This window comes from Podarcis gaigeae, assembly GCF_964106915.1.
Source record: "Podarcis gaigeae genome assembly, chromosome: 4".
NCBI lineage: Eukaryota > Metazoa > Chordata > Lepidosauria > Squamata > Lacertidae > Podarcis > Podarcis gaigeae.
This window is the reverse complement of record NC_139677.1, coordinates 53,046,628-53,066,073: the sequence shown is the minus strand read 5'-3', so window position 1 is coordinate 53,066,073 and position 19,446 is coordinate 53,046,628. Positions and strand designations below refer to the sequence as shown.

The 19,446-nt window shown below is 41.9% G+C and overlaps 1 protein-coding gene across 2 annotated transcripts in view; it reads left to right on the top strand.

Moving 5' to 3' along the window:
* The first annotated feature begins 4,351 nt into the window (after nt 1–4,351).
* Nucleotides 4,352–19,446, top strand: part of PCP4 (Purkinje cell protein 4) — a 71,903-nt gene continuing 56,808 nt past the window's right edge. The window contains exons 1-2 of one of the 2 annotated variants that reach the window (XM_083734830.1): nt 4,352–4,564; nt 16,233–16,276. In XM_083734830.1, coding sequence (XP_083590956.1) covers nt 4,522–4,564; nt 16,233–16,276 — 87 coding nt within the window. In that variant the 5' untranslated portion in view covers nt 4,352–4,521. Of the gene's footprint in view, nt 4,565–16,232; nt 16,277–17,976; nt 18,130–19,446 lie in introns of those variants that run through there. The other variant, XM_083734831.1, reaches the window with a different exon arrangement.

Sequence of the window (19,446 nt, the reverse complement as noted above, 5' to 3'; positions counted from 1 at the left end):
ATCTTCAGACAGCAAAAGAAACTTAAATACCCATCAGTAGGCAATACTTCCCAAAAAGGAATTTTGTCCTGCAAATTATCTTCCAATAGTAGATGTTGGGACCCTAGTATCCAGATAAATCAATATCACAATGAACTTCTGCTTGATTATTATTCAAATTTTAAAAACTGGCCACTATCAGGAAGTGTGGATGAAAGCACAATTATCTTTGGAAGAACCTGCTGGCTTCATGGTGTTGGGCACATAGCTTCAGAAAAGATAAAATTTAAGTGTCAAATCCATGAAAGTTTGGTCACAGAGCAGTTGGGATTAGTGGTATTGCTTTGGTCTGTAATTTCAGGGGTGGGGTGGGTGGATAAGGGGGCTTCAAAAGTTGTCTGAAGGTTTCTACTGAAACCTTCCTCCCCACATCTTTACTAGAATGACTAAAAGAATTTCCGCAGCCCATGGAATTTCCCTTGACAGGGGGGAGTGTGGTATAACACATGGGTCATTCAAAAGGTTTACAACATTCCAGGGGGCAGCTTTTCAAAGTAATATGACTATTTCCAGATCTGCAGTACATTTATCAGATTCCCAGATGTGCCCACTGTCAATGATATTTGAAAGAATGACTAACACTGCACCGCATATGGAAGTGGTGACTTTTTAAAAAAATTGCATCTGCCAGGCTTGTAATTTGCTAAAAACTGGAAGGTGTTGGGTACCACCTTGCTGGACAATTGGTGCAGAAAAGTCCAGAGATTGGCATTAATGGGAAAAAACCTCACATACAAAGTTAGAGCTGTGAAAAAAGGAAATGGGCAATTTCATTCCCCTTGCCAAGAGCCCTTGGAACTGTAGTTTGTTAAGGGTGTCAAAAAAGAAGAATAAGTTAAGGGCGCTGTGAATTATTGCTCTGTCAGGGGAAAAGTAAAGTTCCAGTGTGTGTGTGTGTGTGTGTGTGTGTGTGTACGCATGCACGCACACACACACTTTAAATCCGTGGTGAACAGGCAGCCTAAATTTGTGTCAAAACCACAGACCTCTATTTGCTATAGCAAATCTTATCCTGATTTGTGTTTTCATCAATTTCTGTTACTGTACAAGAGTCCTTCAAATAAGAGGGCTGATAGCCATAAAACAGGGCACATGGTGACCCTAGATTTGGGTTCATTCAAAGAGAATGCAGACCCCTAACAGAGATAACATTTTACTAAAACTGAATGGAGGGGGGAGGCCCAAGGTGCACACACACACACGCAGCAGTTTTGGTTCAGCCCCATGCAGAATTGCAAAATGCAACACAATGTTCTGATTTGATTAAGAACTTTGAAGGAATGGAATCAAAGAAAACCCTTGGCCTTCAAAGCCTTTCAAAATATCTGGAGTTCTTTCTGTTTACTTCAGTGGGCTTTGGGCCAGGGTTTTTATTAGTAATCACAATAAAGTCTGCACTCAACACAGCGGATTGTGATGAATTGCCAAACAGATTCTTTCAGGCATGAGGAAATTAATTTTTTAACAAAATCTCTTCTCAGGACATTTTTCAACTATTAGGCTTTCAGCAACATTTTTAAAAAATAAAAATAAAATAATTATCCAGTTGCATCTCTCTTTGTTTCTGCCACGGTTGCTCATATCCAAAAGAATTTCTATGACTCCAGGAAATTTTAAATTAGCTTTGAGCTCCAGAGATTGATCTGCAGCTCCACTAGCCAAGAGTGTTTGTCCTTAAGGTACCTTCAGGTAATTCTCCAGTTCAGATGGAGAACGTGATCGCTTGTTGTGCTAGGCCCATTCTGCAGTAAGGACCACTGCATGACCACACATCAGTTATCTTTTAAATCAGCAGAAAAGGAAAAAGGATTGAAGAGGTCCATGTCACGGACTGGTTGGGAGCAGAGGAATGGTGAGAGGAACCAGCTGGGGAACCACCAAGGGAACAAGGCTCAGAGCCCAGGGAGTGGTGGTGGGACAACGAAGTGTGATCAGAGAGCTATATTGGGATGGGTGAGAAATTTGATTAAATTCTCTTTTAAGGGCAAACCTACCTTATTTGCAAACCAAAACACTGCCAACTTTCAAATTCTGCACTTCTCCAGTTTTTTGCAAGGTGGTTTGCCAGTAAGGTAATGTTTACAAAACTGCATATACAATGGGAAAGTGTGCATCAAAAGTTAAATATAAGCAAAAATAACCCAAAAAAGTTAGGCAAAATTACATACAGATATGTATATATTAGTAGACATTTGCGTGGAAATGCTGATGTATTTTCATGAGGACTTTTTAAAAAATTGCAAGCTGGAGTGGAAATGTGGAGAATTGAGCTTAAGACTGGGAAAATGAGTAACTGAGAGAAACCAAAATTGACAGATTTGTCCATGGTTTAGGTTTCCCACTCTCCAGAGCACCCTACTATATAGTTGCAGTTCTAGGCTGCAAACCCTCTAGTGATCATCTCATTTCCATATCTCAACACTGGATAGAAAGGACTCAGGGAAATTCCTAGGCGGACTTTGTGGCCATAAGGCATCAAGCATCAAGCCAAATAACTACAGCTATACATAGGAATTAGGTTACAATGGTAATTGCATTTTTTCTAGGAGTAAGACCAATTGAACGAAATGAAGCTTGAGTAGACATGCATAGGATTATGCTGATATGATTCTTTCTAGGTTGTTGGTTTTTTTTGGCAAAGTACACTAGTTTCAAAAATGTGCTATGTGGAATTGCAGGACGATGTAGAAATAATAGATATCTGTAATGAAATCTATGCCACTTGCCCTTCTTTGTCAACCTGCCAACAACTTTTGCCCTGTGTAACACATGCTCTTCAATTACCCACCACAATTAACTGAATCAGAAATAATTAATGAAGACCTTTCAAAGAACCCTGATAGGGCCAACACCAATCTTGCCATATTATGTGGTCAGCAAATTTATAGTTAATAGGTTTGATGTCCCTTAAGAGTCTAGCTAGAGTGGTTCCTTTACCAGAGAAGGGTGGATTAAGGATCTCATTTTGCTTCTGATATTAAAGAGACATTCTGCAACAGAAACCGAAAACCCAATGGGCTACAGTTATCAGTGTTGCATTACAGTGATGTCCATCTGTTTGTTATTAGCTAACTCAACAGCTTAATAGGATTGCTTAACAAACCATACATACTTTCACCTCTTGCTTGACACCAGTTCTTTTATTATAGTGTAGCTAGAATAACAGCAGCTGAAAGAGTAGGACAGCTCATGACTTGCCCACTTAACCTTTTCCTGCTCTTAGCGGCTTTCTCATAAGTGCAGCTAGAGTGTTGGGAGACCAGGGTTCAAATCCCCACACAGCACTGAAGCTCATTGCGTGACCTTGGACCACTCACAGTCTCCTACCCTCCTTCACAAGCAGGGTGGTGAGGATAAAATGGGAAGGGGGAGTATCATGTATGCAACCTTGAGTTCCTTGGAGAAAGGGTGGGCTATAAATGAAAAAAACAAACAAACAAAGAAAACCTGCCTATGATCTTTAGGAGCCCTGGCAAAAATAAAGGGAATTAACAGCACAGCTGCCCAGGACCTCCATGCACACTGCCTAGCCTTGCATCCTGGGGAGGTCACTTTAGTGCTGCTAGCACAGCAGTTTGACTTCACCCCAGAGGTACACTCCATTGTCTCTCAAGACAGATGGATGCTAACAATATTTATTTATATGAAAGGATCGAAAACATATTTCTGATGAAGATGTTCACAAGCTGTTATCACATCAACAAATCTTAGGCTTCTTAAGCAGAGGTGCAGTTTTCAGATTTTGAGGGCTGTGTGTGGGCCTATATAGATATAGGCACTTTTGAATCAGAATGACAAGACTTGTGACACAGCCCAGTGCTGCTGATGTGTTTGATTAACAGCTTTCCCACCTAGAGGGGATTTGAGGGATGCGGGTGTTCTTGTTGGTAGAAACACTTGATATGCGAATAGTCATATTAAAGGCTCAAGTTTATTTTGCCAACCCTCTACCCGCAAAAGAGAAAAGGGTGGCTGTTTGACCTGAGCTGATAGCACTACTGTAGATATTATGAGGTACAAATCAATAACCACCACAACATATGCTCTTAGAATGCTATGTTTGCTCTTTTGAATTTATCCAAGCATGGCCAACTGAACCTTGGCTGCTGTTAATCTTAAATCTTCCACCCTATCCCTGCCATCTGAAATACCACACCTGCGCAGAATTTGGTCTTGCCAAATAAGTTGAATGAGGAAAGACCTGTAGTAGCTTGATAACAGCTGTGGGAGATGGCCAGCTTTCCTTTCAATGGGCAGCATCAACACGAGGTCACAATGGCCTACTCTCTACTTCAGGAGGGCAGCATCAGTATGGCAACACAGTGGATCAGTCTCTTGTTGAAGAAGGTGGCAGCAGCAGCAGGGGGCAACATGACTTCTCCCACATAGAGGGAGCAGAAGCAGTTGTGTGTGGCCATTCTTTTTCTCACTGATGTTAGCCTTACAGGGTTTGGGCAAAGTGACCATTAGTATCTCACTGAAATGGACAAAGACAAGCAACAGAAGCAGCAAGGCGTTGCCAAGGGTAAGTCCTGTCTCATGAATCTTTTAGAGTGTCAAGAAGCATATATATATATATATATATATATGTTCTTGTTGGTAGAAACACTTATATATATATCCCTCCTGCCTCATGGCTTTCAAAATTAACCTTTATATCATAGTATTTTATACATTTTCCAATTCTAATTAAACTCATTACAAAGTTCCTCAAAAGTTAAATAAATATAAAAAGGAAGAAAGTTTCTCATTACAAGTCTTTAGACAACCCTACTAGTGATGTTAATTGCTTACAATGCTCCTTCAAATATCATATAATTTTATAATAATAATAATAAATTTTTATTTATACCCTGCCCTCCCCAGCCAAGGCCGGGCTCAGAGCAGCTTACAAGCAATAATAAAATTTAGTCCAGTCTTTTTGGAATACTTGATCATGCTGGTTCCGGATTTTTCCTGTCAGCTTTGCCAGTTCCACAAAGTCCATAATTTTCATCTGCCACTCTTCTTTCATTAGTATATGTATATGTGGGTCTGGTCAGATCTCTCTTCCCTCCCCTCTCTCTCTCACACACACATCCCATCTGAAATACCTGAAACACCATATCTGGTCTTGCACTGAATGTAGAATTCCCAGTCTAAGATAAACTGAAAGGTCAAAGGCTTACTGTTACAAAATGGCTTTACAATATACAAAACCTGAATTCTTTGCATGGTCTAGGGCTGGCATTGGTGGAAAATGGGGTGCTTGTACCTAAACAGCTATGTGGCGGCTATTATTAATATTATTATTATTAATTTCTATAGTGCTTTTAAGGGGGGAAATCTCAAAGCAGTTCAACAGGTTAAACCTTTTCTAGTATAGAAAGACAATTGCGGGAAAACCCTCACCTGTTCCCATGCTGCCTGTCAGACATTTTATGTGTGTTGGCCACTGGTTTCCTTTTGTGCTCTCTGCCCTACATGTAAAAAAGCACAGAAATTTTCATATCACATGAAGGATATGCAAATTATATGCAGACTTGTCTTCTTCTGTGATGGAAAGAAACGTACAGTTTCCTGGGCCCAGAACAACTGCTCTTTCACTTCAGTTTGTTTTTGTGATGTTGCCTGTTGCCTCAGAAGGATGCTTCCCAAATGGCTGGAAGCTGCGAGAGTTTCTTTGTTTTCTAATATTCCCCACCCCCTGCTAGCTGTTAAATTTTATGTGGGTTCCAAGAGCTGACTGAAAGGTCAGTTGGTATAATCTATAATTTAAAGTCATAAAATTGGTTATCATTCTTTCAGTTTCATGACCTTAACCACCAAGGCCTCCCCCCCAAGTTACAACTGGCATTTCCAGCCTAGCAGAACAGCATTTTACAAAGATAGAGAAGGACACCCTCCCAAATAGAGAATATTTGATCATGGAAATCTATTCTGTGGATTTTGACATTTAATCTCTTTTATTGTTTTATAGACAATGTCATTTAATTATGTTGTTGGGTTTCCTTGTGATAGTTTCTGATGAAAAATGCTGTTTTCAGGCCCCCAGACAAAGCATTTCACTGAAGAGTCCAAATTTCATGCTTTTCTCTGAGTCATGTTTCTTCTGAACAGGCTGCTTAAACTTAAACCCAAGAAATGGATCCAGCAGTGATCCAGGTAAAGGAGAAGAAAAACACCAATAGGCAATGAAACATTTCTCTTCCCATAGGCAGTGTTTGGGAATCAAAGCTCCTGGAGGTGGCGGGATCCCCACCCTATTATATAAAGGAGGGGGAAAACAAATTGACATGAAAAACGGAATATGTGCCCAGAGCGGTGGCCTCCTTTGAAGTCAATGGAGATGCCATTGCACAAGGAGTCATTGCCAAAAGCATCAGGTGGATTGTTGAAAATCATGTGTGTACTGCCCAGAATCACATTACTCCTGTGGTGGTATTCTGCATAACTATGTTATGCTATATCTCTGAAGCACACCGAGAAAGAGTAAAATAATACAGGTGGTTCCCATTTTTCACAGCAGGATGCTCCGGCAGCAAAGAAGTAAACAAGTTGCTAGTCTTCTGTGAGTTAACAGTATGTTACTCAACACTCATATTGATTATCAGGTGATGTCATCTACACACTATTACATAACATCATTAAAGATTGAACTCTTGAAACTTTAAATATAAAGGGGCAAGACAGTAAATATTCAAGAGAGCCTGAGATTAAATTTCGCTGACCTTTTGGATGCTTGGAAGATGTCCATTGAAATAAACAGATACATATACATACACAGAGTAAACATTATAATTCGTGATCCAAATCCAAATATAATAATATAGCCCTAGTTATTAGTCACACCAGTGTTCCCCAACCCGGTGCCCTCCAGATATTTTGGACCACAACTCCCATCAGCCCCAGGCAGCATGGCATGCTAGTTAGATCTGATGGAAACTGTACTCTAAACATCTAGGAGGCACCAGGTTGGGGAAGCTTGGGTCATATAATGTGCATTCCTATTCATACTATATAAAACAGGAGAACCAGCTACTCTTAAATATCTGGTTTCAAGTTAGGAAGAACACAGAGATGGTTGATTATTAAAGGGGTGTCTCTCAGCTGAGAGCCTTTACTTGTTTGTTACAGCCTCCCACCCCCAGTTCTGTGGGGTTTTTTTGTTTGCTTGCTTGGTTCTTAAGGTCTAATACGGACTTTGAAATAAATGTTAGTATATAACATTACTGAATATAACATGTACTGCACCAGTAATTCTGGGAACCATAGCCTGGGTACTATATCAGAGGAAGTCTTGCTGTGATGTACTGAGGGCAACAGATGTTGTGTGGGATGGAAGTGGAGAAGAATGTGGAGCTGGCCTCATCTTTTTGCCAGGGATGGCACATAATATTAAAGCAGCAGGGATCTATTGCCAGTCCTGGGGTGCTTCCACACGGCAGTTTATTGTGGAGCTTGAGCAGCTCATGCATGCCAATTTTTGCAGCATCTGCGCAGCATCACCTCCATCAAAACACCACTCTCACCCCCCTAAATTTCATCCAGATTTAACATTTCCAGAGTTTTTTCTTTTTTTGACATATTGGATTTTCCATGAAAATGGTAAATCCAGACTAAATGGGAGGGACCCCCTGACAGTAGTTCTTTAGATTTTAATTGGATAACCGTAGTATCCTTTGCTTCCAATATATTCTCATCTTCCAGTTCAAGCCCCTTCTCCTTAGTTCCATACTTGCTGACACAGGGAAGCTCCATAGCACTGTGGAAAGGTATATGCCTTGTATGCAGAAGGTCCTAGGTTCAACCCATGGCATTTCCAGGTTGGGTTGGGAAAGAGAGTCTTGCCTGAAACCCCAGAGAAGCCACTGCCAGTCAATGTAGACAATAGTGAGCTAGATGGACCAAGAGTCTGACTCAATAAAAGGCAGCTTTCCTATTACTATGTGCTCCATAGGGGGCAATCACAAGGTTCTTGTTGTTGTTTAGTCATTTAGTCGTGTCCGACTTTTCGTGACCCCATAGACCAGAGCATGCCAGGCACTCCTGTCTTCCACGGCCTCCCACAGTTTGGTCAAACTCATGCTGGTAGCTTCGAGAACACTGTCCAACCTTCTCGTCCTCTGCCGTCCCCTTCTCCTTGTGCCCTCCATCTTTCCCAACATCAGGGTCTTTTCCAGGGAGTCTTCTCTTCTCATGAGGTGGCCAAAGTACTGGAGCCTCAGCTTCACGATCTGTCCTTCCAGTGAGCACTCAGGGCTAATTTCCTTCAGAATGGATACGTTTGATCTTCTTGCAGTCCATGGGACTCTCAAGAGTCTCCTCCAGCACCATAATTCAAAAGCATCAGTTCTTCGGTGATCAGCCTTCTTTACGGTCCAGCTCTCACTTCCCACAAGGTTCTAGTCCTCCTTAAATATAATCTAATGAGGGCTCATTAGATTTCCTAAGGCCTTAAAATATGCATGCTTTTTTATATGCATGCATATTTATACTTGTTTACAGGATAATTTGCTTTATAAATCCAGAATAACACCATATATATGAGAGCAAAGAGTTTATTCTCTGCCTTGACTTTTCCTAGTGTCAGTCAGGGAGAGCTGGGGGAAAGGGTGTACTTTTAAGCTTCAGCCTTTCAGAGTTTAAAGAAATAATGGCGGAGGATTTCCCTGAAGCTGTTAATTCCCTTGTCGGCATGGAGATTGAAAATGGTTAACTGATAATTAATATGTCTCATTACCTTTTAATTAAAAAGTTAGCTGCCATGGGTAAGTGCCACAGAATCTTTTCCTGACAAGCAGTTTTCTGCAGGAAGCACTACTACACCAAAAGGACGTTGCAAAGCAGCAAACCCTGATCTGTGGCCACAATCCAAAGAGCCTCAAACATGTTGCATCAACCCAAGGGATGCACAACATGATCCATACTGAATCTGCAGCCCTGTTGTTCATGCCAAGTCAGGGTTGAAGGTGTGTGTGCATGCAGGAGAGGCAAATCACTATGTCAAACTGGAGACTTCAGTTTCAGAGTGAGTCTCCCCTTCCCCCAATTCTATATGATAGTTCTTTTCTTTTTTTAATCACGGGACTCTCCAAAAATACCAGTTTCTATCTGGCCCTTAGGAATCTCCTCAGGTCACACACCTCTCTTTCCAGTCCTGCCCATGCTCTTCTTGAGTGTATTTCCCTGGCTCAAATGTGCCCTTGAAGTGTGATACAGACTCTGGCTTGCCTGGATGCAGACTGGAAAAAGGCATGTATGCATAGATAGCTCTCACTTTTGTATAGCTGGAATATAGCCTAGGTAGAAAGGTAAGAGGTATACCTGTAGTTCCATCCACTCTTGCCTCTGGCCTTGCCCACCACTCTGCCATGTGCCCATCAGAAGGCTTCCTGCGAGGAAATGTGGCTGTGTACAGACCATACATTTAAAGTACACTTCCCCAAAGATTCTGGGAACTGTAGTTGACCCCTCTCAGAGCTACAATTCTCAGCACCCTTAACAAACCACAGTTCCCAGGATTCTTGGGGGGAAGTCATGTGCTTTAAATGTATCACGTGCATGTAGCCTATTGCTTTTTGGGGTTCCCCACTGCTACTATACACATACCTAGTACTAAGCCCCATGAAATTCAGAGGAACTTCTGAGTAGATATATACAGTGTACATCTAGTTACAAACTTAATTCCTTCCGGAGGTCCGTTCTTAACCTGAAACTGTTCTTAACTAGAGGTGTGCTTTTGCTAATGGGGCCTCTTGCTGCCGCTGCACTGCCAGCACATGATTTCCATTCTCATCCTGGGGCAAAGTTCTCAACTCGAGGTAACTCTTCCAGGTTAGCGGAGTTTGTAGCCTGAAGCGTTTGTAAACTGAGGCATTTGTAACTTGGATTGTGGTGGGATTGTGGTTGGATTGTGGTGTAAATGATTCCATTGTCAGACTTACATAGGAAATATTTCTGAGACTGTATTCCTATGCATGTTTGTCTGTGTGTAAGCCCAATTGAATTTAGTGGCTCTTATTTGCAAGTAAGAGGCAGAGGGGCCAAGTGGAGTTTGCATTTAAGCCCTATCGGCTCCTGAAACTGTATTTTTATTTCTGAATCATTAAATTTTACTCAAGCAAATTAACAGATAAATGTGGCTGCCCAATTACTTTGCTAAATCCCTTACTTTCAAGGAACAAATTAAAGCCTGTAATTACAACATACACAGTATAATTAAGGCTGTTTTTGAAAAATATATCTATGCTAACCCCAATCCCATCCCATCCTCCTCCTTTTCCTGGAGTCTAATTTTCTCAAATCCCTCTCACTCTCTCTGAAGTTTTCATTTTTTTCTCCCCTCCCCTCAATTTAGAATTATGTTTAAGACTGAGCTAGTTTTTATGACTGGGCAGGAAAATGCAATAGCAGACCATTCAATTATTTCCTCTCTGCACATATAATCTGATACAAAATGCAGTCACTTTGATTAGCTTATTTTCTGTCCAGATTTCATGCATCATGAAAAAACCATTGTACCTGGGAAAACCTAAATTTGCAGAAGCAATTTGTGCATGTTGCTTGTTCTCTTAATAAATACAGCAAGCATCTTTGTATCTAGTTTTGCTTAAAAGAATTACAGTCATGGAGGGTATTTCCTAAGGCTTCTTCTCTCTCTCTCTCTCTCTCTCTCTCTCTCTCTCTCTCTCTGTGTGTGTGTGTGTGTGTGTGTGTTTAGGAAATGCCTAGCTACCTATTTAGCAGGAGTGTTGCATGTGATTCTTGATGTAATCAAGTGCTTTGCCAATAACGAACTAAACTACCAATCATGTGCCGTGATGGGGGATGGGTGTGTTCCAGACATTTCCTAACGTATTACTGATTTTGTATAAGCAGGAATTTTTAATATTTACAGTTCCGTTTGAAGTGGTATAGCCCAGCAAGAACTGCACCACATGACACCTCTCTTTTTTTTTTATAATAATTTTTATTAAGGTTTTCCAAATTAGAACAAATCAAAGCAAATTAAATCCAATCTATTGCCAATAACTAGGACTTCCCCTCCCTACCCCCTCTTGTGTTCCAAATCTTCCAAATAAGCAATTAAATTCAACAAATTCTTATCCCCAAATTACACTCTTCGTCAATAACCCAATTTATCCAAATTCTCGTCCCCTAAGATCGATCTATACCCTTCCACGGGTTTCCCCCTTTCGAACATAGTACAGATGAAAATAAGATAAATGTAAATAATAATTTTACAGCCTTTGGATTCCAATTTTCCCTCCCCTCTTTCCCCTTTGCGTTTCACCTATCCCTCCACTTCTAATATCTTCCTGGAGTTCCCACATTACACTATATCCCTCCGGTTCTTTGCCAGTCTTTAATTACGGATGTCCAATCGTAGAAGGAGTCTATCAAATAAGGGCCCATTTCTTCTATCCAGGTTTTTATATCCAGGAGTAAAAACTCCAATTTTGTATCCATAAGCTTGTCAAACCTGAATATCCCAAATGTTCCCCCAGTTCTGTCCAGTTCTTGTTGTTCACATGACACCTCTCTTAAATGGTCAAGGAATCTGGCCCTGAACCAAACAGGATACTATTTGACTCAGTTTTCATATCATCAATTCAATTAATGTGCTTTTCCATTTCCAATAATACTTTAATTTATACTCTGTCACCTTCCAATTATAGACTACTTACTGACTTGTGTACAATTTAATTGCCTTTATATCTACGGGAGAGTTGGAATTAACATTTAAATGACTGTCTAATTTAACATTATCATTCAGGAGAGTTAATCAGTCTGCACAACATCTTTAACAATCCAGAAGTATATGCTTTTATTACAGTCTTACATAAAATTTGTGGGCAATTTGTAAACCTGCTTAACAGTAGTGTTATTCTTCTAAAACTAATATTTTTCCTCAACTAATTTGTAGAAATATATCTATATCTATATCTATATCTATATCATCTATATCATCTCTCTCTCTATATATACATCACTATGTAGCACTGTCAACATGCATGAGACTTTGAAGAGTAAAAGAAAAATATTACAGTCTAGAATTTGACAAAGAGAGAGGAAGCACAGTGGATGACTAACTAAAGGTTTATGCCAAAGGCTTCACAATGAGGTGGTTTATGAAGGCAGATTTGGAGGAAGAGAAATATGGGGTATCTTGCAGGTGTTCTATGTGGCAGGTGGCGTTGTGATCTAACCACTGAGCCTCTTAGGCTTGCCAATCGGAAGGTCAGTGGTTTGAATCTGCCTAACGGGATGTGCTCCCATTGCTTTGTTCCATCTACTGCCAATCTAGCAGTTCGAAAGCATACCAGTGCAAATAGATAAAATAGGTACTGCTGAGGCAGGAAGGTAAATGGCGTTTCTGTGCACTCTGGTTTCCGTCACGGCCAAAAGCAGTTTAGTCATGCTGGCCACATGACCCAGAAAGCTGTCTGTGGACAAACGCTGGCTCCCTCAGCCTGAAGTGAGATGAGCACCACACCCCATAGCCACCTTTGACTGGACTTAACTGTCCAGGGGCCCTTTACTTTTCCTTTTACCTCTCTGGTGGAGTGCCTGGGGAAAGAGCCTGGGGAAACAGATGCTTTGGCCCGAAGATCTACAATGCTAACTCAACATTGTCTTGGCCTACTATCCATGGAATGAATGGTGCCATGTTCTCAGAATGTGAATGGTTCTCAGTGGCATGGCTATTCTGCTGTGATCTACCTCTCAGTTGTTCTTTTTGCATCTGGTAATTTGTGTATTGTGTCTTTTTAAATAGATGTTGATGTTTTGGTTGTTTCTAATTCTTAATTTCTTGTAATTGAGGGGGGTGTAATTATCTTGTAGTATGTGAAACGCACTTTTGAATTTCTTACTTTGCTTTTAATTAGATTTTGAATTGCTGTAGGGAAACAAATGTGATTTTAGTTGTGTATTTTGACATTTCTCTGGATGATAAACCACAATGAGTAGTACAGTAATACAAAAAGGCACTATAAAAACGGAAAATGAAATGAGTCCCTTCCAGGGATAAGGGACAGCAAGGGAGAAAAGATTGAATAATTAACAACAGCACAATTCTAACCATATGTGAATATGGGACATTTCTTGGAGTTTAGCAATGTAAATAAAACTATATATGACAAAAACACCACAAGTGCCAACAGACCTCATTCCAAGGAAACAGAACTTGGGTGCACACTGTGGCTCTAAGTTCTCACAACTCAGCAAACTGAGGCATGTGTAACAATACTTAATGGAAATAAGCCTCACTGGAGTTACAAAACATGGACAGTCTAGGGTACTGAGACATTATCTGGTCCAGTTGGTTTAATATTGTGCCCTTCTCTTTTATAGTGGAGATGCAGTGATGGAGAAAGCAAAACTTGTTAGATTTCTGCAGCAAAACAAAGCCTCTGTTTTGAGTCCCATTAGTGCAATGAAGCTCCCTCCCTCATGTCCCCCAATTTGGCTTCTGTGGGTCTGGAGAACCCTCAGAACAGCCTGTGGAGGAGGAGAAGGGAGATAGTTCTTGTCCGGAAGGTAGAAATGCTTACATGGATGGAACAATAGCAAAAGCACAATTCTTCCCTAACAGTGCAAACCTATGTCTGTTTACTTGGAAGTAAGTCCCTAGAATATTTAAGAAGGCTTATCCTGGCATCCCCCTGCATTCAAAGACAGGAGCTGGAGAATTGAGTGGATGAGACTAATAGTGGGTCCGAGGGTCAAGAAGGCTGTTTCTGCATATGCTGTAGAGGGAAGTGACGGGCAGATGGGGCTTGTCAACCTGGGAAGGTAGTCCATCCAGGAGAAGGAAAACTCTGACCCTAAACCTCCACTGCCTTGCAGAATATCTTTGGGAGAAGAAAAGGATAAGGAGTAAACCCTACACAAATCTGGACTGGAGTCCCCAATATGGTATGCCTCCTCCTAGCAACCACTGCAGCCAAGCTGGTGCCAAGTGTTTTCATTTGGACAACATCAGCGAGGCTGAGAGTAGGGTCTTGCCATCTGGGCAGCCCAGGACCTCCACACACACATTGCTCAGGCTTGTGCCCCGGGGAGGTCACTTCGGTGTTGCTAATCCGGTGGTTTGACTTCACCCCCAGAGGCACACTCCATTTTCTCTTGAGATAGACAGAGACCAGCAACATCCTCTAGTACAGGCATAGGGAACTTTTGGCCTTCCAGATGTTGTCATTGACAATGCTTTATGGGGCTGATGGAAGTTGTGGTTTAGTAATATCTGGAGGCCCAAAGGTTCCCCACATCTACTATTGCATAAGAGTGACTGCTCCTATTGTTGGACTACAATTCCCATCACCCCTGACCATTCACTGTGCTTGCTAGGGCTCATGGGAGCTGGAGTCCAATATCTGGAGGAACTCGATTGGCTATCCTTGCTCTAGCAAATGTGTTGCGTATTTTATCCTGATTGCATATGGTATCATAGCTATGGAGAGTGATAATCTGTGGTTACAAGGTTACATGTGTGCCAAGAGAATGTCAACCTGCAAATCTCATTATTTTTTCCTCTGTAGGAACTAGGGACCCAACTGACCTCAACGTGCTATTGAAAACAGTCTGGATTAAAAAAGACTAGCACTCCCTTCAAGCCCTGGCAGGCCCTAAGATATTTTCCTTCCTATCAATAATAAGCTAATGCCCCGCAAAGCTATTATGGGCTCATTTCAGTACTTTCCTTGGCTCTTTCTGGTAACTAGGGCAACTGGCTGTACAGGTGGAAGAACACAAAGCATTACCTCTGAATTTTTTAACAATTCCTAGAAAACGTTCCCCCACTTTCTGCAAAACATCAGTGAAAGGGGGTTGGAGAAGTATTGCATGCTCCCTTGAACCTGGCCAACAAATACACAGCAGTCTCAAACACATGAGCCCAGCTAGGGCCTCAGCTGGTAAGCTCTGATTTCAAATGGCATTTGCTTGTTTGGATCAATGAAACATCTGCCCCTCTTTTTAACAACTAGTAGCTCTGATGAGGACAACATAGTACTATCCTGTTGCAATTGATGGAATGGGCATTAGGGAACTAGTTTCTACTCAGTCCCTAGCTCCAAACATGACTCAAAATTTGGGTGGGATTCTCATATCTACCCACATCCTAAGAGCCTTGTTCTCACAGGGGCCAGTCAGGAGCTGATGGGAAGCTCATGAGCAGGCTGACCTGAGTGCAACAGGGCTCCTCCCATTTCTGATTCCTAGCAACTGGCATTCATTCAGTGCAGTGCGCAACTAAGAAGCGCAACTAACCAGGCACAAACTGGGCAGTTAGAGGGCCAAGAATGAGCATGGCATGTGTGTGTGTGTAAAAGTAAGCACTCCTCCTGATAGAGCGAGGAGCCTTGTCAATTTTGTTCATACACAATGATGAGATAACATTCTAAAAAAAGTTCATAATTACATAATTGAATACACATTTAGCTCTCGATACATCATGCTAGGATTCACAAATTAGGTTGGTTTTAATTTAAAGAGCGTTCAGAATGACCGGGGTGGGGTGGGGAGATATCCGCTCCAGCTATTAAATCATTTTCACTTTGACCCAAGTCAATAGTGGCCATGTCCAATTACCTCCATGATGCTGAATCTCTAAACTGCTCTCTCAGCAAAACATCTGTTTCTCATTATAGGACCTTGCCAGGAAGATAGTGAAGCTCTGGAGTGCAAAATGTCCTTGTTCTGGTAGCAGTTCTATAGAGCGATTTTGGATAGGGTGGCGAACCAGAGGGCAAAGTGGTGAAGAGCGGAAGAGTATGGAAATGGGCTCAGGACAGACACAACACCTGAGATTTAGGGGAATGGAAGGAAGTTCATGGGATGAAGGTTTTCCCAGCCCACTCCTTCTCACTCCTGCAGTTGCCCACATCCCTTGTGAGGGCTGGAGGTGGGTCACTGTGCTATTTGTTTTCTGGGACCCACCTCTTTATACTCCTCTATTCCACATGGGTCACATCCACACCATACATTTGACCACTTTAACAGCCAGGGAGAGACCTGGGAACTGTAGTTTGCTAAGGGTGATGGGAATTGTAGCTCTGTGAGGTCAGCACCCTTAGCTGGGTACAGTGTGCGGGATTCTCCACGACTCTCCACATCGTCTAATAGAGATTTAAATGCATGGATGTGCATTGGAGCCGTTTTCTGTGTGCTGCAGTTGTATTGATTTTCTTTTCTTTTTATCATTGTAGATTCTGCAGCCGTAAGCCGCCCTGGGACCTTAGGTGAAGGCCAGGTAAGTAACATTATAAACTAGTAACAATACAAGCAGCACTTGGAAGAAACCCAAGGCAGACAGCCCACCTGAATCATGGTGAGGAAAGGCAAGACCAAGACTCCGTGAGTTCTTTGTGAAAGCCCAGCTTCTTGGGCCCACCCTGGCATCACTTCTCTAGCCCCAACCATTCATGGAACATTGATGCCTGCCAAGGGGCATGAGCAGGTAAATGCACAAAGGCAACACGTGCAATTTGGGCTTTATGCACTATGCCTCTGTATTTTAGGACCAGAGACTCTCAGGTCCTCCTCTCCCCACACGAAACAACTCGGACTCTCCATTTATCATCTGAGACCTTCCTCCATGAGAGGTCTGGAGGGTGGCAACATGAGAACAGGGCCTTTTTTTCAGGGGCTCCCCGTTTGTGGAATGTTCTCTCCAGGGAGGTTTGTCTGGCGCCTTCGTTACATATCTTTAGGTGCCAGGCAAAAACATTCCTCTTCAACCAGACCTTTGGCTGATTAATATTCTGCAGCCTTTTAAAGGTGTTTGTGGGGGCCTATTGTTTTGTTGCTTCTGGTTTAACTATTTATTTGTGCTTTTATCTTGTCTTTTTATCTTGCGAGCTGCCCTGAGATCTTTTGATGATGAGTGGCAATATATATAAATCTAGACATAAATTTAAAAATAAAAAACATGCCTGGGGTTTTAGGCTAGGGCAGGCAGTGCAGCGGTAGGCCCTGAAAGCTGTCTGAAGATATCACATTCCTGTGTTTGGCTGCAAGTTCTTTACATGTTAACCAATCTCATCTTTTTAGTTGATTTTGTGCTTTGAAAGGTGTCTGGTCCCCTTTTTACTGCTCTGGAGTGGGCACTCTTACCAGACTTCTCCTCTTTTAAAAAAGGAACAGTGCAGCAAGGCTGCCTTTCCCTTTAATGTAGCTGCAGACAAGCCACAGTGGAAGTCTTCTCAGTGTGAAGTGCAGGGGTGAGAGGAGAGTATCACCTGAAGGATTTCTGCAGGGGTTAAAGGCATTGAAGGTTCTACCAAGAAAAGGGGAGCGATTTTTGGTTGGTGACCTGGATGCTCATTGGCTGCCATGACCTTTAGGCTTGTTATTATTTTTATTTGTGTCACCATCAGGAAGAAGAGCTCCGTCATGCAGCGCATTCACCTACCCCTCTCTTTTCCCTTGCCTTTTGTGGCAACCTTTTCTTTTTCTCTTTATAAATATGGCTTTTCCAAGTAGAACTTTGACACGGGTGGTGCTGTGGTCTAAACCACTGAGCTTGGGCCTTGCCGAGCAGAAGGTTGGCAGTTCAAATCCCCGCGATGGGGTGAGCTCCCGTTGTTTGGTCCCAGTCCTGCCCACCTAGCAGTTCAAAAGCATGTCAAAGTGCAAGTAGATAAATAGGTACCACTCCTGTGGGAAGGTAAATGGTGTTTTCATGTGCTGCTCTGGTTCACCAGAAGCAGCTTAGTCATGCTGGCCACATGAACCAGAAGCTGTCTGCGGACAAACGCCGGCTCCCTTGGCGCCGCAACCCCAGAGTCATCTGCGACTGGACCTAACGGTCAGGGGTACCTTTGCCTTTTTTCTTTTTCTCTTTATAAACATGGCTTTTCCATGTAGAACTTCTCTGCCTTTACCCGTTCTCACCATTAGGTGGCTCCTCGTGTCCTCAAATGCCTGCTGAAAGCTGGTTGAGCAGGTGAATGCTTCTTATTGGTTTAGTAGAGCCATGATGCCACTGGGCAGCCCCTTTTAAGAGAAAAGCTAGAAACAGTGTGTGAAGAGCTTGGAACAGTAGCCTTGTTCTGAGGAAGTGGAAAATCTGTGAACTGTCATTTCCAAACAATCATGAGTGAGGTGAGTGGACAAAATGCTTTTAATACGGAGGGTAGCAGGTAGAAGAGAACAGGAGGATGAATAGAAGAGAACGATGCAGATTCTTTTGAATCAGGCAGAAGGCTAAATAGAAAAAAGAGGATTCAAACTGTGGAATGTTTTAAGTTTCAAAAAGGCTGGCATCCATCAGAGAGTTTAACAACGGCTAGATTAAGGTTTCCTAGGGAGATGTAAGACATCATTAGCAAATAGTGAACTGACCTGTTTTAGAATGAGCAGGTAATCCTCACAGAGGCTGCAATCCTATATCCAGTTACCTGGCAGTAAGCCCCATTGAACTCAGTGGGACTTACTTCTGCCTAAGTCATGAGGGTTGCACTGAGACAGACTTAAAAGAAATGCAACAGCCTTTCGTTACTCTCAAAAGAGTTTGCTGGCATTTGAAGCATCGGCTTTGCACAGTTTGCCAAAATCCCAAATAGGTAGCCTTGTTTCTCATTTTCATTAGGAATGAATGTAGGCGGGCATGGTGTCTTTTTGAAGCAAAGAGATTGATTTCCGTATATGTTTTGCATCCTTCAAAAGCACGCTGATGTATGCTGCTTTAGCTGAACATATTTTTGTATACATAAGTAAAAATGCAGGTGGTATGGTGCATAAAAAGGAACTTTGTGTGTGTGTGTGTGTTTGTGTGTGTGTGTGTGTGTGTGAGAGAGAGAGAGAGAGAGAGAGAGAGAGAGAGAATGTAACAAAAAGGTAAATTAAGTCAGTATGCATGTATCTGTTGCAGTGAAATTGTTTCCAGTTTCTGGATGTATAATGCATGTTTCCAAATGACGTGACAGCTCTGCTAATAGAGCAATAGTATTTTTGGATGCACTTTCTCATTATAAAGGAGAATTCTATTTCTGGCAGAAGAGTCAGAATTCTACCCAATTCAAGTAGGGTAGAGTTGACACTTGCACAAAGTTAAGAATCTCTTTTAGGAAGGCTATTGTGTAATATTCTGTATTTGTTAAGTTTATTAATAATGCCTAGGATAAAGGATAAAATCAATGGGATGGAGTCAACCAGAAGGGTGTGTGTGTGTATGTGTGTTTGTGGGGAGAATAAGGAAGCTCTTGTTCTTTCAATGTGGATTACCTCTCCATCCATCCAAAGCGGTGTGTTTTCCTTTTAAGAGCTTTTACAAAGATAGCAGCAAGTCTTGCATTTCAGGAGAAATGCATTGCCCAAGAACCAGGAGGATTCCTCCTCCTATGATGTTTTGACCATGTGTATTGAATACATGGCTAACACACTCATTCTTCCAGAGCTTATTCACTTTCCCACTTGATG